Raw genomic sequence first — 24211 nt, 5'->3', positions numbered from 1 at the left:
AAGAGTGCCAAAAATACACAACATGTCCTACTTAGAGGCTTCAACTTTCTGCGATGCCGCTGATGGCACGAGTAAATCGGGGCACAATTGGATCAATTGCAGAATCAGCTCCTCAAGCGGGCACCTTGACACGCTTGTGACTTCTTTTTGATAGAATGTCGGTGTGGGGTCAAGTCCCACTTCACCTTTTGGTCCTCTTTTACTTACCTTGCAATTTGAACTGCAAAGAGGATCCGTCCCAGGATCAACCTCAAGAGCGAGTTCATACCCTCAGCTTGAAGCAGGAATGAGACATATACGAGATCCGTGACTTCTTTCGATGGTCAGCTACATACAACTTGACTCCACATTCCTTGATTGCATTGAGGTGCACAAGGGCACATTTTTCACAAGGCTTGGAGTCGTACCACAAGTTTAGTCACTAAAGGCACATGCGGCTGTCAGTCGCAGACATCTTCTGAAAGCCATGGCTTGAATCCTGTAGTTTTAGGTGGAAATATCATTCTCTTGTCCTTATCTCTGGACCATAAGAGCATGAGAAATAAATGAAGATGAAAATAAGGAGGGGTAGATAGCCTAAAGGATGGATTGAGGGGGAAAGAGAAATAAAATTCAAATACAAAGATGGAGAGGAAAGTGAGGCTATGGTTACAGAAAGAGAAGAGTACTGAAGAAAAAATGCAGCAGATACAGTATGGAAAGAGGTGGGAAAAAAATAGGACTAAAAAAGAAAATAATAGCAAAATGAAACTCACCACTGACATGCAACCACTCAGTCGAAAAACTGGCAATGATGTTAAAAAGACAACCAAATGTGATTGTGGTCACACTATTCCTCAATAAGGAATTGCTTTATGTAATCTTAGGTACTCATTATAAACGCACCAGCTCAGACAAGTTGTTAACAATATTACACAACCCTCAAGTGTAAACTATACGTTTCTTTGGTACTTTCTCCATGTGTGACATGCAATTTTCAGTTAACACTGTGTACAACATCATCCGCTATAAGTGAGTTGAAAATAATGCTCGAGGTCACCAGCTTTTCTGTGTGATTATGCCATGCAGGCGTCACTCCTATATTTGTTGTTAATAAGGCATGCTATTTTCTTCTCGAAAAGTTTGGCATTCGAGCCCCATTTCTTTCATAAGGACCCTCATTCGCGAGGTTAATTTCTTCTTTGAAAAACTGAATAGTTCCTTCCCTTTTGATCTGTTGCCCCCGTCCTGGAACATACTCTATTGGATGATTCAACTAAACATCGCTCTCTTTTGAATCCTTGCCTGGTGAACATCCTTGAACTTGCAGATAAAATGGCAACCCCTATGACCTATGGATTTTGCTTCTGATCCTTCAGACCGAGATAAGGCTATCACATACCCCTCTCCTTAAAAAGCCAACCAGTCACCGTATGCTTTATCTCATTTAGACTTCTCAAACATCTACCTCGTTATCAATATGGTTGAAGCAAATGTGGAACCAGCGTTCTTCTATTCTGGGACAGAATTCCATTCTGGATCCAGCACACGCTTATTTGTGAGCAGCTCAAAGTACAGAGTCTATCTTAAGAGTTACCCTTGATTACATTAGGCTTTAAAAAGCTCTGCCTAATCTCTTGGATCTGTTGGCACCCATAAACACGTCTTCTCCTACATTGTTCAAACATCTCTCAGACACTGGGGTGGGAGGGCTTGTTGGCCTAATTATTTTCAAGCAGTTGCTATTCCTCATTGCTGATGGTAGTTTCACATAATTTGACTATTCATGTTCCTCATGTCTAAGCCCAATATTATTCAATATTTATATTATCCCTGTGGCATCTTTCATTAACCCTACAATATCCAATTTATGATGATAATAATTGGCTTTCAACAGTTCAATAGCTACTTGAAATTGAATTATGATGAAACATACATCTTCATGGTGGGAGGTTCTACTTCTCAGGTTGGTGGCACTCCGATCCGGGCAACCCCCGCTTCAGTTTCCCAGTCTTTAACATGGGGATTATTTTATAATCTAATCTGTTTATTCTCCACCAAGTGGCCAATATTGTCTCAGCCTGTGCATTCAGAATTTTGAGTAACGGTATTGGACCTTTACTACTCGGTCGTTAATTCGTATTACCATTACTACGCATATTTTAGTTCGCAGATGCCATTACTTAGCATGCACTTACTACGCATAATGGAGTTACTGTGCAAATTAAAGTTATGGGGTACAGGGGTATTTTTAGTGGTCAGGGTTTTGGGGTGTAGGGGGTATATTTAGGGTTCAGGGAGAATTTAAGGTTTTGGGGTGCTGGGTTATTTTTGGTGTTCAGGATGCGTTTAGGTTTTGGTGAGCTGGGGTAATTTTAGGGGTCGGGGTTGGTTAGGGTGTTGAGCTGTTGGGGGGTAATCTTAGAGTTCAGGGTGCCTATAGGTTTTGGGGTACTGGGGTATTTTCAGGGTTCAGGATGGGTTAGGGTTTTGGGGTATTTTGAGGGTTCATGGTGCATTTAAGGTTTTGGGGTGGTAGAATATTTTTGGGGTTCAGGGTGCGTTTAGGTTTTGGGGTACAGGTGTATTTTTAGGGGTCAGGGTGGGTTAGGGTTTTGGGGTGTAGGGGGTATTTTTAGGGTTCAGGGTGCATTTAAGGTTTTGGGGTGCTGGGGTATTTTTGGGGTTCAGGGTAGGTTTTGGGGTGTCTGGGAATTTTAGGTGTCAGGGTGGGTTAGGATTTTGGGGTGTCTGGGGTAAGTTAGGGGTTTAGGGTGTGTTTAAGGTTTTGATGTGCTAGGGTACTTTGAGGGTTCACGATGCGTTTAGGTTTTGGGGTGCTGGGGTAATTTTAGGTGTCATGGTGGGTTAGGGTTTTGGGGTGTATGGGGTATTTTGAGGGTTCGGGGTGCATTTAGGATTTTGTGGTGCTGGGGTATTTTTGGGGTTCAGGGTGCATTTAGGTTTTGAGGTGCTGTGGTAATTTTAGGGGTCAGGGTTGGTTAGGGTTTTGGGGTGTAGGGGCAATTTTTAGGGTTCAGGGTGCGTTTAAGGTTTTGGGGTTCAGGGTGGGTTTAGGTTTTGGGGTGCTGGTGTAATTTTAGGTGTCAGGGTAAGTTAGGGTTTTGGGGTGCGCAGGGTATCATGGGCTATTTTGAGGGTTCAGGGTGTGTTTAAGGTTTTGGGGTGATGGGGTATTTTTTGGGTTCAGGGTGCATTTAGGTTTTGGGGTGCTGGGGTAATTTTAGGGGTCAGGGTTGGTTAGGGTTTTGGTGTGCATGGGGTATTTTGTGGGTTCCGGGTGAGTTTAAGTTTTGGGGTCCTGGGGTAATTTTAGGTGTCAGGGCGGGTGAGGGTTTTGGGGTGTAGGGGGTAATTTTAGGGTTCTGCGTGCGTGCCAGGGGATAGGTTACTATTACGATACATTTTTTGTTTTAACCCCTTCCATGCTGATGACGAACCCCAGCCGTCATGCACTACGGTGCTCGTGTGCTGATGACGGCTGAGGTTCGTCACGGCCCGCCCCTGTTCGTTTTGTTTACAGCACACCAGGGGAATCGCAGCCGCATGGAAGGGGTTAAAGTATCAATAGCGTGTTGTAACAGGATGCGTAATAAATAATTTACTGCAAAGTAAAAGCATTTTTAATGTATTTGTATATATTTGTGAAGTAAAAGCATTTGCACTAAAATCATGCTTAGTCAAGGTATTTGCGAAGTAAACACTTTGAAGTAAATACCTGCGGAGTAACGGTATGCTAAATATCATATATTCAATGCAGCATAAACTAATAACAAGGCGGACTGAGTTCTGCTTGGCATAATTTCTTCATGGTGCTTGTGTGAGAGAGTGTGTGAGCGCCAGTGATAGTCCCTCAGCACACAATCTGCTTAAAAGGCAACATCCAATGGAGATTACTCACTGATAAACTAAATTATCATGTACATGTTTTGCTTTGATCTACCTCCAGGGTCATTTACTAACTATTGTCTATATGACCTGAGACCCCTTAATGCATTATAGATGAGCCGCGGTGGATGGTTCACGCCATGGGAAATTGTAATCAATTTAATCAGTACATGCTGTTGAGCTTCAATCTGTGCCCTGTCCATTCTTGCTCCTTGTGATAACCCTACCTGAATGTAGACCCCAAATACAGCCATCTACAGAGCCTTCCCACTTTGGTTTTGAGCAGCACGCACCCCATAGGTACTAGCCTCCTGTGAGATTTTATGACCTCAACAAAAAGGAATCTTCTACTTAAACCCAAGAGAATGCCTGTTACTTAGGGATACAGTGCATGATATTATAGACTGCCATTTGAGTCCCTGCTCCTCAATGACATCTATTTGTGCTATTGTTTAGGAGTAGTTTTCCTGAAATACAATATGTTTCTAATGGTTTCAGATACATGTTTTATTGTTTGACTCATAAAAATGTTCATATCCCACATCATTTCTAGCTTGTAATCATTTCCAGGTAATTACATTTTCCCAGACAGAAAAACATATAGGTAATTTATGCTAATGGGAATTCTGTGGAAGGTGAAAGACTATATGGGGCAGGGGCAGGACGAAGGGATGAGGCATTTGGGGAAGTACTCTCCTCTGCAAAGAGATGATGACTAGCGAGATGTGCTTGTTATTGAATTTTTTTTTCATGAGATATGACTTTGTAATTTCAATTCAAAATAGTCTTTATTTCGATGTTTTTCAATCATAAAAGACATTTACATACTGCCCCCCACACAACAGATAGTGAGATCCATAATTAATCATTTCAACTTTATCTAAAATGAAATAGGAAGATTTGACTTTGTATGTTTTGGAGTGAATTTGGCTCTGTCGGGTGGAACGTTCGTAATTTTCCTCTAAAGTGCATGTGGGATGGAGGGACGTGGCTACACAAGATCGAAGCAAACAGAAGTTGATGATGGATGGAGCGCTGACATTTTTCACTCACCTCCAGTTACAGATCTGGGTTGAATCCATCATCGTTCTTTAGCTCACTTCGCTACCTCAGTTCAGACCCAGTTACATGCAAATCAGTCTTGACCCTGTTCCTCAAGATAACAGTCCAGCCCGAACTGCCAAGCCAGGTCTTCCCTGGACCGGAAACAAGCAACCTGGGAGTGGTTTTGGGGGTAATACCAGTCATCAGCCAGGCTAGCTTGAATGCAGTGGGAAAGTGAGCAAGAGACCCACGTCTGGGGATACCCTACCAACTTAGGGCAAACAAAGCAAACGCAAGATGATTTACGGAGCGCTGAAATTTTTCAAACTTTCACCCCCAGCCACAGATCTTGTTCTTTAGTTCACTTCGCTACCCCAGTTCACATACAGCTATATGCAAATGGATCTTGAACCTATTCCTCATTGGAACAGTCCAGCCAACACTGTCAAGCCAGGTCTTCCCTGCACCAGAAACAAGCATCCTGGGACCAGTTTCGGGGTAACACTCCTCAGCGAGGCGTCCTTGACTGGTTTCCCGCCAGCCCCATACCATCCTATATAATCTCCCCTGCTTCCTGGCTGTGCTGAGAGTTACACTATGGGAGTGCTGTCCCACGTGGAGAGGGCGCTCTGTGAGTCAGGGGCGTCCCTCCAGTGCATGCCTGCCTGTGGGGAATGTTTTCAGTCAGAGGCACGTAAACTTCCAAGAATGATCCTGAGGGCCTCCGGGAGCTGCTTAAGTGGCCCGTGCAGAGGTGTGGCTGGCAGAGGACAGATCACCCAAATGCTGGACGCTTTGTGAGGTGGTTAAGAGGGGGCCTGAACATTTACTGTGGGTGAACCCGTTGCCCCCCACTCCTGCCTGGTCCCCTGGCTGGGTGCAGAGTTCTCAGGGAGAGTGTAGGGTGGCTAACAGGGGTGCCTCGTGGCCTGCAACTAGGCCCGGCCAGCCTAAGGCATAGCTGCATGCACGTTGGAGTGGTGCTTCGGGGCTGGTGAGTTTGCGGCGTAGACAGCTGGATTCAACGTAGCGGTGGGCCCTGGCCCCCCATCTGTATTGGGCCACCGTAAAAGTGAATACTTATGCTGTAGAGATGTTTGTGAGGCAGGGGCCTCCACTGGACTGGAGGGCCGTAATTGAAGTCACAGGTGGGCTCCGGTGGGGACGCCATCTGTCTGACAAAGCTGGGCCTGATGCTGGACAGTTGTGCTCCCTGGTCTTGATGGAGAGGTCCAGGAAAGGGGCCGACTGCCTAGATGGAGTGCAGAGGGTGCAGCCCAGTGGAGACCTCTTGGACCCCCGCGGGGGAACACTATGGAGCAATATGCTACCCTGACCCCCGGCCCCCAAAGACAAACAAGACATCGGATTTCCTACAGTGACACAGTGCGGGATTCATCCCCGGAGGAGCCCTACCGAGCAGACATCCTAGTTGCCATACAGGGATCCCGCGCTGCATTGGAGGGGAAGATAGAGGGCGTGTTCATCGAAGTAAACCTCCTTCATGCAGACCGGCAAACAGAATCGGACAAACTTCGCACTACAGAGGGGGTTTATTGTTGAACTCCAGTCAGAGGTGACGGCCCTAAAAAAACAAGTGGCCACTCTTGCATCAAAGACAGGGACCCTTGAGGTGAGAGCCAAAGACGCATAGAGGAGATCGCCTTGGAACAATGTTTGCCAGCTAAGGTTCGCCTAGCAAGCAGAGGGGGTGTAACGAATCGGTTTGTGGAGACCTGCATCCGTGATACATTGAAGCCCACCAGCCTGTCTCCATTCTTTGCAGTTGAGAGGGCCCACCGGGCACTGACAGTCACCCGAGACCTAGGCCACAATGCGAGTTATTATAGCATGAAACCTTAGTTACAGGGACCGAGATTGTCCACTTGGGCCCTCCAATGAAACTGATAATGGCAACTACGAAAATCATAAAATCTCCATCTTTCCAGACTGCATCTACAAAGTGCAGGTTCACAGTAAATCCTTCCTGGAGGCAAAGAGTAAACTGAAGGCCATGGGTCTCTGATACATGCTCTTGTATCCCACCAGACAGAGTAACTTTGGAAGGCAAGTCCCACTTCGACACGCAGGAGGATGTCTGGAGATGGTGGGAAATGTGGGATAAAGTGCCACAGGATCGAGCAGGCTCTTTAAGAACTGGAAAGCAAGGCGAAGCGTGACCACATCGCCCGGACTGGAGTGTGCGAGATGTGTGGGCCAGGACTCTGCTAGGATCGTCGTTAAGGGTGATGGCACCATGGCACTGCCCGCCTCTGAAGAGAGACCATGCTCCCAGAGTGCCGCAACCGACCCAACGATTGACAGCGAGCTAAGTGATACCCTCAGATGCAAAAGGGGAGGTCTGATTTATTTGGCTGTTGTGTAGGATGGATATAAGCGAAGGGCAAGAAAAATGCAATATAGTTTGTTATGCAACGAGGGTACAGCGCATATCCATAATATATATAAAAAGAGGGGCTAGGGAGCCCTCTCCAGGTTAGTAGGATTTGGTTTGGGGATTGGGCTGTAGATCCTGACAGCGAGACAAAGAATGGACGAACACACATTTCAGTTATGTAGTGGTTTGCCTGGGGTTGAGGGGTGTTAATCAGTTGGCTTTAAGTTAACCGCCTAGTTCCTATGGGGATTTGGTTTCTGGTTGCAGCGCATGTGCAGGATGCAGGGTCCCCCATTTGGGACATGTATGTCGTTCTCCCCTCTAAGGGGTGGACGGTCTGGATCAAGGTGGCGGGGTTAAACCTCTCATGTGCCTGACGGTACCAAGATCCTAACCTAGAATGTCAGAGGGCTGAAAGGCTATGCAAAACGATTCAAAGTCCATTCATACCTCCAGCACAACCGGGTACAGACAGCCTGTTTGCAGGAGACTCATCTAATGGGTAATGAAGTCCAGAAGTTAGAGAACAATATAGGGGACATCTTTTCATTGCAATCTGTCATATGCCAGAGGGGTGGCGATTTGGGTTGCTCACGGAGTTCCATTTCATCATGTGTATAGTGAGGCAAATGTTAAAGGATGCATTGTGCTTCTTCATGGTACACTAGACTGAAGGACATCACCATCTTGAACACCTGTGGCCCCAACACTGATGGGAAGTTCTACAGGACCACTCCTCACACCGAATGATGGGAAGTTCTACAGGACCCCTCCTCACACCGAACACTCACCATGATCAACTCCGATGTCAAGGAGCTCTGAAAACGGATGGTGAAGTGTATGCAGGGAGTGGTGTTTGACCTGGTCCACGAGGACCAATGTTGATTCATGTCAGCGTGCAGCACAGCTTACAACCTTACACGATTGACTCACATACTGCATGAGACCACAGGAGTCGATCAGGACGTAGTGATTGTATCAATTGACCTGGAGAAGAAGACTTGGTCTGTAGAGAGGGGCACCTGACAGGTCTGTACCCTTCCACCATTCCCGTTTGCCCTGGTGGTAGAGCCTATGGCGATTCTGCTGCGCAAGGAGCTGGAACCCTAGGGAAAACAGGTCGGAAAACAGGACCACATTATCTCATTATATGCAGATGATGCATTGATTTATGTCTGGTCGCCTGCAAAGGAGGTACCCTGATTGATGCGAGTGAACGTTAGGAAGACCTTGTTGTTTCCACTGGGGAAATTGGTGACTGTGCTGCTTGAGTGGTTGGCCGATCTTGGGCTTCAATGTGAAGGGGAGGGCTTTTGATGCCTATGGCTAATCGTTATACAAACAACAATGGTTGCGTGTCAGCATCTAAACGTGGATAGAGTTCTGAGGAGCATGACAGGGTTGACAAAGTTCAGGAGGACATTGACCCTGTCTGTTATGGGATGATCGGCTTCGCCAAGATGGTCTTCCTGCCTAGGTGTTTATACCTGGTTCAGAACTCACTGATCCCTCTTGGAGCACATTTTTTTCAAAAACTCAATAGTTTCTCTATCTCCCCAGTATAGACGGGCATACGACGACAGATGGCCCTCTCAGTCCTGAAACGTGACATGGAACGGGGGTGTGGGGGAGGGGGAGGGTTATCCCAGATATGAAACTATTATTTTGCAGCACACCTGCAGCATGCAGTCCGATGACTGACGGACACTGATAACTGGGAAAAAAGGCTGCTGCAGAGTATGCTCGGGGAGGAAATACTGGTGCACCTATTGATGGGGGGGTGGAAGGGCAGCTCTGGGGCGCTGTTTTCTTATTTGGTACAGCACAGAGCACAGATATGTGAGTCAGTGGCAAAGAAGGATCTCAAGAAGGATCTGCATAAGGTCTGGGGTGCTTGTTCCTTATTTGGTACAGCACACAGCACAGATATGGGAGACAGTGGTGAAGAATGCTCTGCACAAGGCCCCCTTCAACAGCTATGGGACCTAGAGCCCATTCGATCCTAGAGCAGGGTATGTCTGCGGACAGATAGAACGCGGAGGGGTGCCTTTTAGTAGGTGACTTACACAAGGAGAAATTCTCACTTTCAAGGAAGCACAGGACACATATAATGTTGGGTGGGGACACTTCCTCCACTATGCAAAGCTAGACAACACAGAAAAGGAGATACTGTGCACCCACCCTACAGCTCCGCCTTCTTGTCAGACATCAGGCAGATTGATTAGATGGGGAGAGGGCAGGTACGTCATCACACTCTTCTACAAAACCCTCAAAGGAGATTAAAAAAGAACTAATTTCGGAAAGAGCAGCCTGGGAGATGGACTTAGGGGCACTCCTTGAGGATTCGGACTGGGGGTGATGCTTGTGGTCTGGAAATAACAGGTTTAAACTATTATATTTCAATTATGTACACCGTACTTCTAAGCATCCTTCCTGGCTAAATAAAATTGATCCTAACAGGGCAACAAAAGTTCTGCGTTGTGGTGAGCAGATTGTCACCTTTTTACATCTGGCTTGGCAGTGTGAAGAGGTACATAGCTTTTGGAATGAGGTGGTGCCTAGTATTGAGTCGGCCAAAGGCATTGATATCCCCTGTACACCTGGGCTGTGCCTGCCGGGAACAGTAAAGAAGCCCAAGGGACGCAAGGCATCATACAAATTCATATGGTTGGTGCGGCTCTGGCCAAGCACAGGGTGATCATAGGTTGGATGGAATCTCGGGTGCCAGCGCAGTCATGTGGATCAGGGATATACTAGAATGGTTAGGGGGAGGTCGCAGAAAAACAATATATACGCCTATCACGCACTGACAACAAAGCTGCCGAGGTTGTGGCAGTGTGGAGGCTGAAACTGGATGATTTTAAAGAACAGAAAGGCATGGACACGATTCAGACCAGGGAGAACAGGAAGCATGAATGTGTGCAAGGTGTTCATTAAATGCAGAAACTGTGGTCACCAAGTGAGAACCTGATAAATGTATAGTCATGTTAGCTCACATACTTGGTATATGTGATACTGCTTACTCTGTATTGAATTTCTTTTTCTGAATTACAAAACACAGAATGGCGACTGCATTTGAGGATATGCTCTGAATGTTATGTTTTTTTGTTCTAATAAATGCAAAATAAAGGTTTAAAAAACAAATGTATGAGGGATGTTTATGTTAAACGCATAGCTGCCCTAAGGCTACCCAGCGCTGATTGAGCTGTCAATTGAGGTTTCAATTGTTTTGATTAGTTTTGAAAATATAAGGAAGAGTAAACTCTGGATGGGTTGACAAGCCGCCACACAAAAGAAGTGAAAATGATCCCCGCCCTCCTAAGTCCCTCCTGGATGGCTCTCCATCTCTTGCAATATGTGAAGCATTACTGCTTGGAGGTTGTCTCATTGCTGGCTGGAAATGGTGTCAGAGGGAGCTGCAACTTATGAGCTTTATTTCAAAGATTTTTATGCACCCTAATGAATCAGTGCACTTTGCAAGAAACAAGAGACAGACAACAATGAAACTGAACACAGACTAGTACTTCAGAGGTGTAAATGCTGATATCACTGGGATAAATGTTCATACAGGTACACCAGAAGAGGAGAGTTTTAGATATTTTCTGAATGCCAGCAGTCTGGCCTCTATTCTTAGGTGCGATAGAGGAGAGTTTGAGAAGGTTGTTGCAGCACTTGAAATGTTAGATGCTATCCTCTGAGACATTGTCAACCATAGTCCTCCATAAGGAACTTTAACTATTTGCTGCTAAACAACACACCTCCTCTACACACTACCACAGAAAGATTACACAGCGCTTCCACGATCCCACCATAACTTTGAAGACCAAAAACAACAATCTGATATAAACCCCAAATTTGCCTAACTCCCCACTTCACCAAGATGCTGTCACTCTCAGTCCTAGACTCCTTATTCACAGACTATTCACAGACTACTTCAGTACCTACCTATCAGTCCATCACAATCTGAGGGGGAAAAAAATCCTTGCCATGGCAATCCTAGTGCAGCCCCTGAGTAGCCTCATCAACTGTTTCCTTACCTGCGTTACAAAATAGCTATATTCCCCGGTTTCATAAATCCTAACCACTCATCCCCACAACACCTACAAAGCCATTTCTGGACTAGGTCCGTTAATGTTCTGGCAAAGATGGCAGCGGTCCAACTGCAATACTTCCCTGACTTTCAGATTCTCAAAGAGTACATTTTCATCGCAAGTAAGGGAGCACAAGCATTTACTCAAGCTTACATTGATCAGCATCATCACTCTCTGTGCCAGCGTATCATAGTTTGGGTTTGTGCAACCTTTGACACTATTCTCTATAAAGGTTTTACCACTGATTCCAGCCACACCATCAACCAGGTCGACTACTACTTAAGAAAGTGCTCTAAGTCAAAACTGATTTCAGATTTCACCTTCCTTCTGGGCCCTCCTGATTGGTGCTTGGATTGTGGTATAAATAAACAGTTGGCAAGTTCTTTTATGTCTTTAAATTAAAATAAGTAAAATAGGACATCCAGGTTAACACTTTACATTGTCTTTTTGTCACCTACAGTCATCACCATTTGAGTCAAAACGTACATATTCAGCATGAATGTAACAATGGAAGGTTTTGTAAGATGATTTCTGACTGGTAACACGGTTTTGTGCTGGGGTGTCTATACATATCATGTGTATATTCATATAAATTCACTGATCAGAAACAAAGGTTGAAGTGGCCTCATTTAGGTGTTGAAATGAGACAAGAACTAATAACAAAAAGCTAAAAAAAAATATGGCAGTTATAGCTTAGTCAACTAACCTGTGCCCCATCATGCTACTTAGAACCTCGCTTATTCTGAACACCCATGACCCGCCACATGGCTCTGTGCTCATCCTGCCCCTTTATATATATATTTTTTAATTCATTCTTGGGACCCGAGTTCTGCAAGGGATGACACAACATATTCTTCATGCTGTGGCTGGCCAAACAGGATTGACAAATCAAAGAATATATGTACCCCCAACAATCCAAAAACCACAAAGTTTTTCTGGAGGTTAACTCCTTGATGCCCAACCCAATCACCTCTTTAAATGTAAATTTCTCGAAAACTACTGGATACAACAAGTTATGACAAGTAAGCTTTCTGAGCCAAGTTTTTTTAGTGCTAAATTTGTGCAATTCCATTTAGCCATTTCCTCTGTATCAGCGAGAAAACTTTCAGATGGGAATTAAAACGGGAAACTGATGTTTTCGGCGCACCCTTTTCCTTGACCCCCACTTGATGGATTAATGCCAAACTTTCTGTGAGGAGCCAAAGTGGATTTACTTTTTGTTTTAGAAAGTTTCTTGCAATTCGTTAAAACGAGTCAAAGTTATTTCGAAAACAAAAAATGACATTCCTATGGAAACTGTGACCTAAATATTGCTATTATCCAAAAGTAAAGCAGATCAACATAAAAAGAACAAGCAATATGTACCCTCCCCCCCTGAGTACTCACTCCAAAAGTGTACTGCTAAGAAAACTAAGTGTCCCTGCGTGCCCACCCGGGGACCGATCCTGGACTCTCTATGAGGAGTCAGGATCCGTCAAATAGTAAGCTAATATGTCAGGGACATGCCAGTTCTCGAAATTACGTAGACAGAAGAGCAAACCCCCTCTAGGAGTCCCCCCGGTTAGTCAGTGTAAGGGTTAATAACTCCATACCCAAGAAACGCCATAGCCTGTGGAGCCATCCAGTATGGGATGGAAGTTTCTCCGTGCCCCAGTTGGAGAGGATGTTTTGAAGAGCTGCTCCTAGTGCTAGACCAATGTGGGGCCGTGCGAGATTTGAGATTGAGGACGTTCGGTAGACCCAAGATAACATATGCAGGAAAACGGGGTAGTTGCCTTTCGAAGTGGGTGTCAATGTCTGACGGGATCGAGTCCCATTAACGGATAAGGTTTGGGAAAGCCCATTGGAGATGAAGCAGAGTCCCGGGGACCTGCAGCCTCTTCAACAGTCCACTCTGTGTGATGGATTACGCCTATGGCCTCATACTGGGGTGAGCTGCCAGTAAGTGGCTATTTTAGTAGCTGTCTCAATGCGGACGGTGTTGCGCCCAATATGTCTCAATCTGTAGTAAATCTCTTCCCACTCTCTGTGGGACAGGGCCCACCCCAGTTAAAGCTCCTATGTTTTCAGTCCTGACATTTTAACCACCAGTTATAAGGCAGCAGTGGAAATTCTCAAATCACAAGCCACCTTTCTAACGGTATAAGCAGGCACTGTAGTCCTGCTCAGATGATTGGATGGGTGACCCAGTGGCGGACCTAAAGGTATTGCATCCACTCCGACTCCGGCAGCCATAGCCCTTCTGGAGCTCCTCAAAAGAGGTGTCCAGGAGGTGATCAATAGATTGGCAGCCCACCTTTTGCCAGGCCAGGAAGGTACTTTGATCCAACCCCCTCGTGCCTAGGATCAGGGTCAGAGGAGATGGGAATGACATCAGAGAATTTGCCATAGCCCCCAGGTCCCAAACCTCAAGGGTGGTCCTAGTGACGGGTGAGGAGTACAGCTCCCATGCCCTCTTCATGTGTCTTAAGAATGGAATTTTCCAAAGGCGATCGCCTGCCACCGCTCTGTCCATGAATAGTCAATGTTTCTCAGATTCGTTGCGGCTCCATTCCACTAAACAGTAACGCTCTGCAGCTTGGTATTAATGTAGGAGATTCGAGACCCCAGAACCTCCTCTTGGGTCGAGCAGTAACTTTGTTCACGACTCATGGAAGTTCTCCCCCCAACCAAACAAAGCGCTTGAGTTCCCCTTGCAAGGACTGAAGCTTGCCCAAAGGAGGCTCAAGTCGGAGGGCAAAAATAGGAAGAGGACCCTCAACAGAACGGTCATCTTTAATGCTGCCATCTTTCCGGGTCAAGAAAGACAATAATGCATTCATTGGGCCAAATCCCTCTGTACCTGCCGAAGCAAAGTCTAGTAATTGATCGCTGTAGTCGCTTTTACCGTCGGAGTTATCTGGACCCCCAGGTAACGGGGTCAAGGTGGATGACCACAGAAGGGGTATTGGACAGCTAGTAGCACCGACGTAGCCGACAACACAGAGAGGTTTAGGGCTTGTGACTTTTGGAGGTTAATAAAAAGCCTGCAGCCTCCCAAAAATCGTCACGCTACGCCAGAAAAGTCACCAGTGCCCTCAGCAGGTCATCAAGTGCAATAATCACGTCGTCGGCATGGGGACGGACAATGTGTTCCTCTTCACTGAAGCGCACCCCAGTAATATTCGGATTGTCACACAACCTCTGGGCCATGGGATCCATGTAGAGAGCAAAAAGCGATCCAATGAGACAGCAAAAAGCAGGGGTGACAACGGACACCCCTACTGCATCCGTCGGCCAATAGGAAAGGGGGCTGAGGTCTGACCATTGACCCGTACCGTCGCTTGTGGCCATCCATAGTTGCTAATGACACAAGTGCAAAATCTCTTCCCGAAGCCAAATTGTCGAAGAATCGAGGGCCAGGAGCATAATTTGCCTTTGGAAACGCTTAGCCTTGTCAAACAGGGGAATGATCCTCTTAATATTGTCACTGAATTAATGATGAGGGACGAACCAAGACTGGTCAGGGTCCACTAACCTGGGCATATATGGGCCTAGCCACTCTGCAAGGATGCTAGTAAAAAGTTTTACATCCACGTTAAGAAGGAATTTGGGGCAGTAGGATTCACATTGCCTCCTGTCTTTCCCTAATATGATGGGTTCCTTCTCATGTCCTTATCAGTCTTTTCCAGTCTGTTTCCTATTTTCTTTACATACACTTGCCAATATGAATAAAGGTAGGTTCAGTTGTATCCAGACTATATTTTCTGGATGGAGCTGGGGTGGTTATGAAAATGGTCCATTAGTATTAGCCAGATGTGCCTCGCATATTTTTGATTGTTTACCAGCCAGGAATCTCCTTCTAGTAATCTGTTTCATAGTATTGTATTCAACATGTTTAAATATCCTCAATCTCATAACGGGATTCACATAATCTTTCCTCGTTTTAATCACCTCTCCGTGAAAAAAAAAAATTCTGATGGTGTTTTTTGTCAATTGCTCCCTCTCTAATCTGTTGATCAATGTTTTCAGCAGAGTGTCAATACAAGCTTCCCCCACCAGCACTTTAAAAGCTTGTCAAACGTATCCCTGCTTACTCACTGTTCCATTATATAATTCTTCTGTATGACTTCAATAGTATAATGTGTTTAGTGATACTTCTGGTGTTAATCGCCATGTGGCTCAGGTACACAATTATAGTATGGATTGCTTGCACTTGTGAGTTTAACGAACAATCTTTGTGTTGCTTTTCTGTATCCAGTAATTAACAACCCTTTACTAGTAGGAAAAACTTGGTTGCCTTCACTAATGGTCTTGTTTATTGTGTTGACCTATGTAGTGCTGTACAAGTAACCTTCCCACGGAATCAAAGACACTTGTTTCCAAAGCTTTCACCACAATCCTCTATAAAATATCCTGAAGCATCATTAGTCTCATAAGCATTGATCAAACCATCCTGCCATTCAGTGATGACACTCAAATCATACACCTATCAGAGTCTGTCAGAGTTCAATCTGCATATAAGAAGTACATAAAGAGTATGATGAAGAATATCTAGCCACTTCCTAGTGAGTTCAAATACTCTTCTCTAAGCAAGTGCATTTCTTGGTGGAAAGCAATATGTATCTGTCTTCTTTTCTGATCCGACCCAGTTCTACATCGCATTTAGCGCACAGTCACTCTGCTTATATTAGACAGATGTTTATAAACAGACTATATTAGTGTCTACATGTGGTACTGATCTAGTAGTCCATCTCCCTCTACCCTCCTCTGAACCTTTCCTTTCTTAACTTACTTTGTCAACAAAAACCCACATTTTTAATTTGTCTCGGACAGCTGCTTTTGTGTGCGCACCTACCGTTGAGATAACTGGCAACCAATCAAAAGCACAGACGAGCTTCCAACCACCCCTGGACTGTAGTAGAGAATGCTCTAGTAAACATAAATCCGATAAACCAAAAATAATCATCATGACACTCCTTCAGATCTCACCTTTCCAAAAACTCTATAGTTCGTAGTCCACCCCTAGAACGCAGGCTGAGCCACTTCTCACACCTTTTACGGACTAAACCCTGGGGCAGACTTTTGCCATTCTCTCACCCTACATTTATCCGTGGACTCTTTCAGCCTACATATCTCACTGAAGCAGTATCTTTATATATGTATGAGAGTCCACTTAAGTTACTATTCATCTCGCTAATCACCACGATCACCTGAAAAGTTGAGGGGCTAAAAGAAAATAATGGATGAACACCTCAATTAAAATTGTCCTAGGCCGTAAGAGGTCCCTTTGGTAGAGACTAATTACTTAAAATAAAACTGCTGAAGTTTTCCCTATATAATGTTCGTGATTAAAAAACTACACATAATATCATAGCATAAATCCAACAAAAAAGGTTCCAAAACAAAATAGAAATGTTACCGCAGCATTTCGGCTCTGCAGTAGGGGTTTTGTATTTCGCAGAAGTAGTCTGTGGTCAGGATCCATGACATAAGGCTTATCAACATTATCGGTTTCTTTCTCTTCTCCATCTGATGTGTAAAAATTATTTTCATTAATGTCCCCCTGAAGTTCGCCCTGCAAACAAATGAACAGCACACATTAACTGCAACTGTAGAAAAAATGCTTACAACATACAGCACATTAGCATTTGATCACTGAGCAAAATATAAATCGTAGGTTTGGCTTCTTGGATGCGCCAAAAAGTCTACCACGTTCCGTTGGTAATCGCATCACAAAATGCACATTAAAAGCTGCTGTGCAAACGTAAAAATTACTATGTACCACATGTATCAAGATAATGGTTGCCAAAAAATAATTGGATTTTCAGACAAATATCTAATTTTGTGAACCGACTTTTGTGGAAATATGACAGCTTGCAAAATTCTATATCAGAGTGCGTCATGGCCCAACCTACCTAATTAATATTCATTAGTCAGGCTGTAAATTGCAACTAGCTCCAATTGGCCATAATCACAAGGATGGTGGCCAGCAAGGTCAGCTAACCACCATCTTTGTGATTGCTTATAAAAAGGTTTATTTTTTTCTTCAAGCAGCCTAATTTCCTCTAACGAAACATGACTGTCTTGTTTTTTTATGTTGTCATTTTCAGGTGCGAGGTGACAGTGGTCCCCATGCCTTTGTCTACTCCCCAACAAGCGTGTATGTGGTTGCGTTTTATAGACAACATTTTTTTGATTTGGAATGGTGACATAAAATCTGCCCAGAGTTTTGTGAAACAGTTAAATGACAATGAATACAACTTACGTTTTACAGAACACATGAGTGAAAGAAAAATTGAATTCTTGGACGTTCTAGTGGAGATTGTTGACAACTCAATGCAGACGAAATTATTATGTAAGAGTACTGCGGGCAACAGCATTTTAAATGCTGCTAGTTCTCACCCTAGACAGTTAGTATACAGCATCCCGTACGGGGAGCTGTTACGGGCAAGACGCAACTGCAGTTCTGATGAGTTATCTGCTAGAAAAACAAACCATGATAGGACGGTTCCAGGAAAGGGGATACAGTAGCAAAATCATCACCGAGGCTTGTGCTAAGGTAGATGCGGTGACTCGTGCTAAACTGCTCTACCCCAATGTTGAGGTTCCTGAAAAGAGTACTTTACGTTTCATTACGAGGTACTCTGGACAAGCATCACAAGTACGTAAGATACTACAGAAGCACTGGCATGTATTATTGACAGATAACAATCTTGAGAAACATCTGAACATAAACCCCCAGATTACATTTCAAAAGTGTAAGTCACTCAGAGATGAGTTGTCCCAGTTTGGTCACTGCAACAGGGAAGACCAATAAAACTGTACTGGGGGGATTCAGAAGGTGTAGAAAATGCAAGGCCTGCAGCCACAGCGTTGACTGTATGACTATCTATTGTGGGCACCAAGAGAGACATTACCATCAAGAAGAAGTTGAGTTGCAATACCACGTATTGTGTGTATGCACTATTATGTCCATGTAATAAGGCATACATTGGCAGTACTATTCATTGTGCCAAGAAACGGGTCTTAGAACACATAAGGGCCATCAGGCCCAATAATAGACACTATCCTGTCGCTAGACACTTCTACGAACAACACTTTCAGGATGAGAAATTATTACGGATGGTGGTCATCGATGATGTTCCCATTAGTACGCGTGGAGGCAATCGGAAACTCTCACTGGTAAACTAGAGTCTAAATACATCATTGACCTAGAAACAATGATTCCGCTTGGATTAAATTCCAATGAAGAGATATCCATACACCTACATTAATTCAGCACTTTAAAAATGAAAAGAGATGCCATGGGACGTAGTTGTGACAATCAAAAAAATTGATTTATGTGCATAGGCGCTTGTGGTGCAGTTTAGTTGGGGAGTGTAGCTTGGTGACCAGCGCCGGCTATTTGGCATACAAACAAGCAAAGAAGAACAACATCATTCCCGGCGTGCGTTCCACCGAATCCCGCAACTTCAAAAATGGCCGCCGCAGTGGAACGCACAACCCTGAAGACGGAAAACAGCCTTCACTGATGACCCCGCGAGTCCTGGCTATCGCCGTGTACGCCCGGCTGTCTGTGTATCAAGACCTCCGTTGTGTTAAGGCGCCCGGTTGCACCGGAGAGTGGCCCTCCTCCTACCCGATCCAAGGCGCAGGCTGCCAGCTGCTGTGCCGGGACTGGCCGGGGAACGTCGGCGATCACCCCCTCCCGCCCGCATCACAGTACAGGAGGTCTGGAGGCGGAACAAGGAAGGACGCCGGTTGTGGAGTCGGCTCCCGAAGGCACCGGGAAACGGGTGGAAAAGTGAAGCGGCGCCAAGTTACAAGGCATAAGCTACAGGGCAAGGCTAACTGTTGAGACACCCCCTCCCGCCCGCACCACAGCACAGGAGGCTGGATGCGGATCCAGGGAGGACGCCGGTTAGTGGAATCGGCTCCCGGAAGTACCGGGAAGTACAATCAGATATACCTGCGAACTAAGAACTACAGAATTACAACATCAAAAATTCTGCTGGCAAAATCAACACGCTTGGGAGACACAAGGTATTTATCTCACCCCACCCGCCTGCCCACATTTTTAGACTACCTCCTTGTACAAAATGGCGGGGGCCATAAAACTGCTTTCACTCCTAAACTATCTCCTTGAGCAGCAACATGGGGCCATAAATCTGTAGAAATAAGTCCTCGCTGGTACCTTTGATGTCCACGAGGCTCTAACTCCCCCACTTTCACTCCCAGCAAGCTATGAGCAGTGCCTGCCTTGAATAGAAAGGGAAATGGTCCTGCTCTGAGCCCAGAGCAACAACAACAGACAAAGGACCAATATTTCTATTTCTACCTCCCCTACCTCCCAGTTCGGCCATCTTAGTTTGTCTATCCTGGGGAGACCATCATGGACTAGTCATTCCTACCATCGACCTAAAGACCTAAGGCCTCTTAGACTCTCAGACTACTTCTGTACAATTACACAGCTGGACGTTTCTTACGCCGGATTTAGATAGTCTGCTTTTCACAGTGATATTTATTATTATTCCTGATTGTAGCCAACACACCTCACTTTTGTATCCTGCACGCATCACTTTCTGCATCGACTGCTACCCATATACTATTGCCTCGTACAGTAGCACTATATTCTATATTCTATAACCCTAACTGTATTTTGCACATCCCACTTTACTTTCACCGGTAATGCACCGCTTACTACCTCATATATTCTTTCTTTCCTTTGCTGCTCGCTAATGCCACTTGCTGTGTCAGTTAATCTCTGTCATTTTATCTGTGTGTGTATTTTCTCAGCTATATTTTTCATATTTTCATATGCTATGTCATTTAATCTCTGTCATTTTATCTGTGTGTGAATTTTCTTCTCAGTTCTACTTTTCTTATTTTCATATTTTATGCCTCATACATTTCTCGCTGCTGCGCACTAATGTCACTTGTTGGTTCTCATAATTATGTGTGCAATGGTATTCTGTCACTGACTCCTGTACCTTACATATTTTAGATTTAGACTACTCACTGCTGTCACCTAGTTATATTTGTTATGGTTTGCACAGTGTTATATTCTAGTATTTTATACCTTACATATTTTTGACTACTCACTAGTGACGCCTAGATTATATATGTTATGGTTTGCACAGTGTTATATTCTAGTATTTTGTACCTTACATATTTTTGACTACTCACTAGTGTCACCTAGATTAGATACTTTTATGGTTTGCACAGTGTTAACTGCTAGTATTTTTGTCAGTATTATATTGATACTTGTTCTGCACTTGGTTAAAAATGTACTGTCGAATACCCCGCACAGATTTGGCACCGATTACTACCTCAAATACCCTGGCAGTTCACTAATGTCAGTTAATCTTTATGTACCGATCACTACCTCAAATACTGTGCCAGCTCACTAGTGTCACTTCCCACTATATCACTACTATTGTCTGCCATTGTATACTTTGTATACTGCGTATAGCATTATTATGCACTCACTAGTGTCACTTTAGGCCCACGCAACTGTTTGGGACAGTGCGCCCTTCCCCCCTACACTACACCATCCTAGTCCGTCCTCCCATCATGGAACCCGTCGGCAAACACACATATAGAATCAACTACCCACCCTCACTCACTAAAAAAGCCGCTAAACGCTTTAAACACAACTTCCTGAGGTCCCACCCTGAAACGCCTTGTGCAGACACCTACTTCTCACCAGTCAATGGTTCACTGAACATTGATATTATCTTCCACACCACTCGCAGAGCCCAATGGAGAAACACGTTCCGCACCTTACTCACCGTCTCCACCTCCAGGAATTTCGCGCATGGCCAAAAACTCACCATCACTCCATCCCAACTCTTCCCGGGCAGAACAACCATCACTATTTACAATAACGGGATTATCCTAATTCAATCCACAGACAAGAACCTGGAACTACTAGACAACCTGTTCCCCACGTTCAAACAATACCTCGCCAGTCATCAGCCCCCCACTCATAGCACCCGCAGGCACATCACCCCTGAATCCAGAGCCCCCAATCACAACCCTCCTAACCTAGCTCAACCCCAAAACGGCACGCACCTTCCCTCCACCCCCGGCACTCTAGACACTCACCCACCTAATGTAGCTACCTCTCACTCCACACGTACAGACATAGATCCCTCACCCACACATTCTAACGGCATACCCTCCCCCCCCTATAACCTCACCTGGCCAGCCTCTCATACCTCACCCATTCCTGTCACCCCTGACACCACAGCCTCAAACCACATTCATTCTAACCTAGCCCAGCCCCAAAACGACTTGCACCTCTCCTTTACGCCTGACACCCAAGTCACTCATTCACCTACCGTAACTACCTCACTCCCGGCGAGCACAGACACAGTTCAATCCCCCGCATACACCAACTTCCCCACCCCTTCCCCTCACACACCAGCCCTCATCCCCTTCCCCACCCTGGACACCACAGCTCCCACCCAAAACGACATGCACCACCCATTTACTCACGGTACCTTTGTCACTCACCCACCTACCGTAGCTACCTCACATCCCTCAAGCACAGACATAGATCTCGCCCCCGCTTACAACAACTACCCCACCCCTTCCCCCCACACACCAGCCCCCATCCTCGTTCCTCTCATCCTCATTCCTCACACCCCTGATACCACAGCTCCCACCCGCAACCAGTCTAACCTCGATCAACATCGAACTGACATACACAAATGCAATCCCCACCCTTTATCCCCCCCCATTCTCAGCCCCCACCCCCACCCATTAACCAATCACACAGAACACACCACCTCCATCAACTCTACTCCGCCCTTTCAAAAAAGTACCATCTACAATCCCACTACGCCCCCCAGTCTCACCCCCCACTACCCAACCTCCACCCCCCCCACTACTAATAAATGCCCATCCTCCACCCTACACTCCACGCCTACCACCAATACTCTCATCCACACTACCAACCTTTCCCCTTTGTCACCCACGACCGAGCCTTCCATCCCCACCTCCAACACATTTCCCACAGGGGATCACATTACGGCCTCTCTCCTCCAGCTCAAAGAAGACATGGACATCATCAAACAACAACTACTCTGTCTATCACGCTCCAGTCACCCCTCACCCAACACCCTCCACCAGATCAAACAGGACGTCCACATCATCAAACAAATACTCAGCACACATCCCAGACACCACGCACGCGCCTCCTCCATCATCTCCGCTCCCAACTGGTCGTCCATCCGGGCGGCGAACTCTCGCACTCGACCACCACTGCACTGGACCTCAATCCCTGTTCACAATCGTGAAAACCGCCCCCATCGCTCCTGCAACCCTCTCTCGGACCTAGACACACTCACCCTCCTCCGCTCCTATGACCCAACCCCCCATAGCAACACACCCGACACTCTCACTGCCATTCCCACGATTCAATCTAATCCCCTTAGACCCCCCACGTTGAACAACAGAATCGCTATCCATAGTAACCTGAGTAAAGTCCCCCTCGCTCTAGAACACCCTTCCACCCTCGACACACCCCGTCTCAAATGCACTCTCCTCAACTGCAGATCAGCCGTTAGACACTCCGCCGCTATCGCCGATCTCATCCTAAAATGGGAGCTTGACTTAATCATCATGACTGAAACATGGTTAACAGAATCTTCTACACCTATAATGGACATTCTGGTCCCCCCCAACTACCACATCACTAGACTTGACAGGTCTGGCAATAAAAAAGGTGGCGGAATCGCATGTATATACAGGAGCAACCTCTCTGTCATGAAAGTAACTTCCCCTTCCCTACCCTCCCCAACTTCCTGTGAATATATCTGCCTCGATATTCACAGTGAGGACAAACCGATCTGCACTCTGCATGGCATTTACCACCCACCCGGTGACAACCTTACCTTCTCCCAACAAATCATGGACATGATCTCAGCCAACTCCGGGCGACAACTCACACAAATATACCTTGGTGACTTCAACCTCCACTGGAACGATCATAATGATGCGGTGGTAAAAGGTCTGAAGAACTTCCTTAACGCCCTTGACCTCACTCAAATCTGCAACGTTCCAACACACAAGAAAGGCTCTATCCTCGACCTCATCATCTCCAAAGAGGCCACTATCAAACTCGAATCAATCCATCCCTGTGATTGGTCGGACCATCATACCATCACATTCTTCATCAATGAAAAAGTTAAATTTAATCCCGTTCAACCCGCCAGGCCCAAAGTCTGGAAAAGAGACATGAAAAAACTAATCTCAAACTCTCTGCCCCCCAAAAGCTGCAACTTACTACTTCCTCCTGCTGGCGTTAAAGATGTCCAATCCTTGACTGATCACTATCTTAACACTATGACCTCAATAATTAATGAAGTCGCACCCCTGCAACTAAAAAAAGCCACCACAAAAATGTCCAATCCCTGGTACGACGGGAGTCTCAATGACGACAGACGCGCCATGCGAATGGCAGAGCGCACCTGGAGATCAGCTCCCTCCGCTTTGAACCTAAAACACCTGAAGAAAAGGAGAAACGCCTACTTCAGGAAAATAAAACGATCAAAATCAGACTTCTTCAGCCGTCAGCTTGACCAAGCCAAAAATCGTCCGAGAAAGCTGTTTGAGCTTATCCGAACACAATCCAAAGAACAACCCCAACATCTCAACACTGTGTGCGAAGCTCCCTCCTGTGAGGACTTCGCCTCCTTCTTTATCCAAAAAACTGACAACATAAAGAATGACCTCCTCATAGACGCAAGCCTCTATCCCAAACCCCACCGCATAGCACCCACGACACCAAAAAACAATGCCA

The 24211-nt window shown here is 45.6% G+C and overlaps 1 protein-coding gene across 3 annotated transcripts in view; it reads right to left on the bottom strand.

Annotated features, from left to right (window-relative positions):
• The window catches only part of AP3B1 (adaptor related protein complex 3 subunit beta 1), a 2001071-nt gene that overhangs the window by 1313987 nt on the left and 662873 nt on the right, over positions 1-24211 (bottom strand). For all 3 annotated transcript variants that reach the window (XM_086960746.1, XM_086960745.1, XM_086960747.1), the window contains one exon: positions 16823-16978. In XM_086960746.1, coding sequence (XP_086816872.1) covers positions 16823-16978 — 156 coding nt within the window. The remainder of the gene's footprint in view (positions 1-16822; positions 16979-24211) is intronic.

Source organism: Lissotriton vulgaris, chromosome 3_1 (assembly GCF_964263255.1).
Source record: "Lissotriton vulgaris chromosome 3_1, aLisVul1.2, whole genome shotgun sequence".
In the NCBI taxonomy this organism is placed as follows: Eukaryota; Metazoa; Chordata; class Amphibia; order Caudata; family Salamandridae; genus Lissotriton; species Lissotriton vulgaris.
Note: the sequence above shows the minus strand (reverse complement) of the source record. Positions and strands in the feature narration are given on the sequence as shown.